The sequence below is a fragment of the Hibiscus syriacus genome, unplaced genomic scaffold, assembly GCF_006381635.1.
Source record: "Hibiscus syriacus cultivar Baekdansim isolate YM2019G1 unplaced genomic scaffold, ASM638163v2 tig00110983_pilon, whole genome shotgun sequence".
NCBI classification, from domain to species: domain Eukaryota; kingdom Viridiplantae; phylum Streptophyta; class Magnoliopsida; order Malvales; family Malvaceae; genus Hibiscus; species Hibiscus syriacus.
The window spans coordinates 76,873-83,531 of record NW_024062937.1 but is presented as its reverse complement, the minus strand read 5'-3'; the positions used below and the strand labels follow the sequence as shown (position 1 = coordinate 83,531).

The 6,659-nt window shown below is 36.8% G+C and overlaps 2 protein-coding genes and 1 pseudogene across 2 annotated transcripts; 2 read left to right on the top strand and 1 right to left on the bottom strand.

Moving 5' to 3' along the window:
* The first annotated feature begins 1,148 nt into the window (after window positions 1-1,148).
* LOC120148630 (LOB domain-containing protein 21-like) lies at window positions 1,149-1,793 on the top strand. Its single transcript, XM_039161702.1, has one exon. It carries the CDS (start codon window positions 1,207-1,209, stop codon window positions 1,723-1,725), a length of 519 nt encoding a protein of 172 aa, XP_039017633.1. The 5' UTR covers window positions 1,149-1,206; the 3' UTR covers window positions 1,726-1,793.
* Window positions 1,794-3,249: 1,456 nt separating this feature from the next.
* Window positions 3,250-4,348, bottom strand: LOC120148632. Its single transcript, XM_039161705.1, has 2 exons — window positions 3,928-4,348; window positions 3,250-3,530 (listed from the first exon to the last, which is right to left on the bottom strand). Exons 1-2 carry the CDS (start codon window positions 4,135-4,137, stop codon window positions 3,402-3,404), a joined length of 339 nt encoding a protein of 112 aa, XP_039017636.1. The 5' UTR covers window positions 4,138-4,348; the 3' UTR covers window positions 3,250-3,401.
* Window positions 4,349-4,598: 250 nt separating this feature from the next.
* Window positions 4,599-6,036, top strand: LOC120148634 (annotated as a pseudogene).
* The last annotated feature ends 623 nt before the right edge of the window (window positions 6,037-6,659 follow it).

The window sequence follows — 6,659 nt, the reverse complement described above, 5'->3', positions numbered from 1 at the left end:
ATTATAATTTAGACTATTAAAGTTTTTAAAAAATTTAATGTGGCCCCCAAAAAATTTAGAAATTCATATTAAATTTTAATTTTTTTTAATTCTCTTAATTAAACCCCTCCCATGATAATTAAAAATTCCCATTAATCTTCTCAAATTTTCAAATATTTTAGCTAGACCCTAATTTTTTAGGAAAAATGCCCTTCACAATTTTAAAAATTTCAATTTAAATCTTTGATTTTTTTAAAGTTTTAAGTTGACCCCATACTTTTTCTTCAAGTTTCGCCACTGGATATATTATATGTATTTTTATGATTTATATTCAAAGTTGGTAATTTTCTCTTTTAATCTTAAGCATGAATCAAACGATTTTGGTGGTAAAAGAATTATTATTATTCATTGAAATCTTGGGTTCGAGCACTATGAATGCTAAGGGTGTGAGCGTTCAATATCAAATGGTTGAATTATCTTTAAATAGATACGGCTTTGTACTTACCAGACTTAATCCAAAAAAAAATTTATTCTTAATAATTGATCATATAAAGAATTGAATGACAATGCATTGTGGGGAATAAGAAAGGGGTAGGAAGCAATCTCGGGCTGAATGCTTTTGTTGTGAAAGTTCTTTTCTTTCAAATCACACGAAAATATCATCTTTTATCTTATGAACTATCATTTCATTTCTCAACCAAACCTCACCAATAAATATTTATAATGGTGCCCACATCTACCATTATTTCTATCCCCCACTTTCACCATATATATATATAAAAACAAAATACATTCATGCTTTTATAATTATATGTATAAGGTTAATTTTATCCATATAATAGTTCTTAATTATTCTTCGTTTTGAATTGTGTCGATTTAATCTGTAAATTCTTTAAAATTTATTAATATTATTTTTATCCACGTAAATCGTTATTAATCATTATAATGTTAATGTGGTAGTCCACATGTGAATAATAATATAATAGAAGAGTTTAATTAATTTTTGTCGAATTTGAGAGATTTTTATGACTTTTAAGAGTGAATTTAGATTTGAATGCTAATCATTCCGTTATTAGCACAAGTCTCAATCCAGCAGAGCTAACGGACGGAGATATTATAATATAGAGGAAATATAATATGTAGGTTTTATAAGGCTATTTAAATGGATGTTTGACAAAGAAGGGCAGATATCCAAGATAGAGAGTAGCAGAGATAAGATATGAAGCGATGATGAGTCGGGAGCCACGTTCCACCTCATCTTGTGCAGCTTGCAAGCTCTTGAAAAGAAGATGCACTCCCAATTGTATCTTCGCCCCTCATTTTCGATCCGATGAGCCCAAGAAATTCGCCAAAGTCCACAAAGTTTTCGGTGCCAGCAACGTTAGCAAGATCCTCATCGAAGTCCCCGAAGAGCAGCGAGAAGACACCGTGAATACCTTGGCCTATGAAGCGGAAGCCAGGCTCCGAGACCCCGTCCACGGTTGCATTGGTGCCATAGCTTTGTTGCAGAGGAAGATGATCCAACTTCAACATGATTTGGCCCTCGCAAGAGCTCGTTTGTCTCTGTATGCCGCTACCAATTCTGCAGGTATCGGTAATACCGACTCTGATCAGTTTAGCACGGCAGCTTTAGGCGAATTCCCGGTTGCTTGCGGAGGAGGATTCATGGATAGTTTTAGCCACACTTCTTATGAAGTGAATCAAGATGCACATATGTATGATTTCACCCAAATTCCATATATATGAATAACATCTTTCCTATTGTTTCTCCTTGTATAATAATATTATCTATGAACAACTTGGCCTTAAATCTTTGTTCAAATATCATCATCAAGCTTGATTTTCTTGGGGGGTTTCTATTGTATAGGTAAAAAAGCAAAGCAATGTTGGTATATTTTCTCACAGGAATTGTCATTTCGAAGGACAGGTGAAATTATAAATTTTACAAACACCTTTGGCAATCCCCAAAATGTAGGCCAGAGTGTTGCCTTTACTTTCAGATAGTTTCACATGGTGTTGTTCAGTGTCTCTAATTCATTCCCAGCATTAATTATCACTAACGTCCCCCACTCATTGTTACCTTGTCCTTTCTCCCCTCTGGTAATTTTCCTAGAAAGTTTTTGACGGCAAGAAAGTCTAGAGAATCTTTTCAATTGTAGTTCAACAATGCAAGTGATTAGCTTTCCATTGTGCCCAACAAAATTTGGAATCTTGACCGTGACCCAAAAAATGCTTTAACTGCAATATGAGTTCTTCTAGATTAACAACAGGCAACACTATAGCCGTTGAAGAGTCTAACGACACCTCGTAGCGCCTCAACAAGCAAAACCATGACTGTTGAAGAGCGAGAGCCCATGGTGCCATAATTGCAGAAAAAAATAGTGCATGGGAAGACTCGATTGCATGATACAATCCTAGAGGTCAGGTCATGAATTTGAGCCTCCCGATACGCATGTTTCTCAATGACCATGGTTTCGTCAGTTCAGGCACCAAGTAAAAGACATTTACAGCAAACTGATTTATGTGCAAGAAATGTTGAATTGAACTCACCCTTCTTTGAGTACTCCATCTAGTAAAAGATCCAATAAAATAGCAGTACACCATGAGAAAACATTTCACATGCATGATCTATATGTTTATGAACATATAAAATGATAGGCCAAAACAGGGCAAAAGCTTCAGTCATTTTCAGATACCAAAATTACATGCGAGGCAGGCAGGCATCTATATGACAACGTTAACATGGCAGCTATGGTAACTCATAGGCGTCATCATCATAAAGACGACATTCGTGTAGACATATTTGGTTGGTTCAACTTTAGTTAAAAATGATACGAAGTTTAATGCTAAAACATTATGAGAAACAGCTTGCGAAATGATTAAGGTAAATGTCGAAACATTTTCAAATGTCACAATTTACCGTAATGCATTCGATCATATCATATTCAGAAACCAAAGTCGTGTTTCACATAAGAAAACAACATCAGCATCTTTCTTTTCAAAGAGACATTCCATGGCCCGAACTGTCACCACCTCCACTTCATCCTTTCAGTGTTTCTCATCGTCATCCACCTCAAAAGCTTCCTCCTCCTTATTCAAAGACCGAGTGTGTTGCTTACCAAGCTTAAGCAAACCACATAATGCAATATTCTTCTCTTTCACTGACAGCCATTTCTTCAAGGATTTGAAACTTGTCACCAAATGGTTAAACTTTCCTATCATGGTTCATTCACAAGCTATGTCACAAAATTCCCAAGAACAAACGAAATGAGCTCAATGAAATCCCTTCTCTGTTATTTTTTTTTCTTCAAAAAGCTAATTTACATTGTTCGATGGCTCTTTCTATGAGTTTACACACGCTCGGATAAAGAATCATACAATTAATACCAATTATAAATGAAGCAAATCAAGAAATTGTATGCCTACACTTCCCTCTTGGGCCGGTTCCGAGTACGTGGAAGCACAGGCTCTTGAACTATTTCGTCCAATGAAATGACATCATTACCATCATCATCATCCTCTGCTTCCCTTGCTGCCTGATTTATAGCAAGCTGTAACACGAAAACCATGAAATGTAAGATTAAGATTTAAGAATATTATTATGAGTAGAAAAAATAATTATAACAAGAAAAGTATAAAAGAGACATTGTACAAAGCAAAAATTGAGATGGATATGTATTAAACCATTGCGCACTTTTATCAAACACCTAATGCCATTTCATTTACATACCAGTGAGATTTCGAATTCTTGGAAGGAATTTGATTAAAAAAACTCATATTTTAAACTATCCGAATACGAATTCCGCTTTAATAAAAGCTCAAATTTTCCAAAGAACTAAGCATGCAATTCTAAAAAAAAGGTAGGATAATTCGAAAACCCCATGATAACCCCTCACATGATAACGAGGGAAAAGAAACGTTTTTTTTCTGCGTTTTTTGGATTCTCACATCTTCGAGGGAGTCTTTGTCGAGCTTATCGGCAATCTTGATAGAAGTGAAGAATATAACGGCCATGAGAGAGAACGGTAACACAGAAGCGAACACGTATCTGCTGGTGTTGGCTCCCGCGCGTGTCAACACCTCCAATTTCCTTCTTTTCCGGTTAGATAAGTCATCAGAAAATGAAAAAACCGCCGGAGTAAGCACGTGGAGATGCATGAAGGATGTATTTGGGATAGAGGGATAGGGAAGGAGCCCTCTAGTTTTCCGGTCAGATATGTAGACGGGTAATTCAACAATAGTCGGAGAAGTGACGTGGAGGTGTCTGAAGGATGTCCGACTGACGGGAGAACGGAGAGGACTGAGGCGTTGCTAGTGATGATGGAGAGACTAGCCATTGCGCTGCTTTTTGGAATTTTGGATGAAATTCGCAGCCTTTTTAAACCGTTTTTATGTCTGTTAAGACATATGATTCCAGTGAGATACGCAGCGTTTTTAAACCGATAACGTGAAGTCGTGAACCACTTCAGTTTCTTAATTGATATGGAAAATTGGAAATGTTCAGTTCCGGGATCTGAAAGAAAGGGCTAATCTCTTTGGCCCCTCACAATTTTGAAATTATACAAGTTGGCCCCTCTCAAATCTCAGTCGAATACACACGACGGATTGCAATGCCAACACAATGCTCAAGGTTTTTCCTTTTTATCTGATATGTGAATGAAAGACGGAAAAACTCAGGCACACGTCCGAAAGGTGTTTCCAACAAAGCCATTGCAATGCATAGTACTCCAAGTACTATCAGTTATGCTCCAAAACCGACCTTTTGATGCTCACCTCGCTTCTTCAACAATCTCAAATCCATGGACAACTGATTCAGTTTCAGACATCTTAAGATCCGTTCCAAAGTTCTTTTTTCAATCCCCTCGTTCCATCGGCTGCCAAAGGGGTTTTCGTCACGGTGCTCCTTTAAAGCAAAGAAACCTTAGACAAGAGAAATTTAAGGTTTCCCACAATGTTCTTGTCCTTGGCCCTGCTGCTTATAGAAACCCAGAAAGGGTAGCCTTGGGATTAGGTAAAGCAATGGAATTCTATCTCTGGGTAGAAAACTTTTTCGGGTTTGCCCATGATGAGAAAACTTGCAAAGAAATGACCTTGGTTTTAGCTAAAGGTAATAACTTGAACGGTCTTTGGCAGTTTCTAAAGGAGATGTCTATGATTGCAAATGGGAGGCTTGTTACTACTTCGACCGTCACCTGTTTGATTAAAGTCCTAGGAGAAGAAGGGTTGGTTAACGAAGGATTGGCATGCTTTTATAGAATGAAGCAGTTTCACTGCAAACCGATGTTGTCGCGTATAATGTCTTTATTCATGCTCTTTGTAGAGTGGGGAATTTTAATAAAGCGAGGTTCTTGTTGGAACAAATGGAGTTACCTGGTTTTAGATGTCCACCAGATGTGTATACTTAAACGATTTTGATAAGTTCTTTTTGTAAGTTCAGTATGCAAACCGGATGTCGAAAGGCAATTCGAAGGAGGCTTTACGAGGCGAATCACTTGTTTCGTGAGATGTTGTTTAAGGGTTTTGGTCCTGATGTTGTGACTTATAATTGTTTAATCTGACGGTTGTTGTAAGACGAATCGAATCGGGAAGGCTTTGGAACTTTTCGAAGACATGAATAAAAGAAATCGTGTTCCGAACCGGATCACGTATAATTCTTTCATTAGGTACTACTGTGTTGTTAATGAGATTGATGAAGGTATTGAGATGCGAAGGAGGATGCAAGGGATGAATCATGGGGTAGCAACAAACAGTTCGTATACTCCGATTATACATGCTCTGTGTGAAGCTGGAAGAGTGTTGAAGGCTAAGGATTTTCTTTTGGAGTCGATTGCAGGGGGGTCTATCCCGAGAGAGTATACATATAAGTTAGTTTGTGATGCACTGAATTCAGCAGGAGCAGCCAATTTGATTGATGATGATCTGCATACCAGAATAAGAGATGGAATCGAGACTCGATGTAGACAAGTGACGAAGGTGAAACATGCAACGAATCGCATCCGGAACCTGGAGGAAGTTTAGTTTTCAAGGGAAAAATGAAGGGAAAACAATAAAAATGAAGTCATGGGGATTGAAAGGTGCAAATGTTTGCTTTTTCTTCCGTTTCTCCCTGTCATTTCGATTATGAATTTTCATATGGTGCCACGGAATGTCTTAATCTTGCTCAAAAGATAAAACTAAAGCAGAAGATTTTCATGTTTTTATAGATATGATCACTTGCTTTGTTTGGGAGTTGAGTCAGAGAAACAACCGTTCTTGCTCGGTGTCTTTTGCCATGTTTTGTCGCTGTCCTGTTATTTATCCAAGCAAAATTGTTGGGATTTTATACATATACTACAAAACTTTATTACCACAGAAACCAAGTAGATAATTATTGAATTAAAACCAAGTGGACAATTTTATTGAAATTGTTGGGATTTTATACATATACTACAAAACTTATTTAATAGGACGAATTCAAGTAGATAATTATTGAATTAAAACTTTTTAAATTTGAAATGAAGTAGCTTACAGACACAAATATCTAATCTACGAAGCTAATCTTCTCATTCCAGAATCCAAAATTTGCAATTCAACTTGATTGGTGGATGAGATGACAACAATCCAACCAAATGTTTTTTTTATAAGAAAGGGAAATAAAAGCTAAAATAAGAAGTAATATTCGGTATCAGGACCTAAAAAAG

What these genes read in the sequence shown, in the direction of transcription:
- LOC120148630 (XM_039161702.1), top strand. Translation starts at nt 1,207, where the DNA reads ATGATGAGTCGGGAGCCACGTTCCACCTCATCTTGTGCAGCTTGCAAG.
- LOC120148632 (XM_039161705.1), bottom strand. Translation starts at nt 4,137, where the DNA reads ATGCATCTCCACGTGCTTACTCCGGCGGTTTTTTCATTTTCTGATGAC. An exon ending in ACAAAGACTCCCTCGAAGAT is followed by an intron (nt 3,531 to 3,927) that starts GTGAGAATCCAA and finishes TTCGTGTTACAG; the next exon opens with CTTGCTATAAATCAGGCAGC.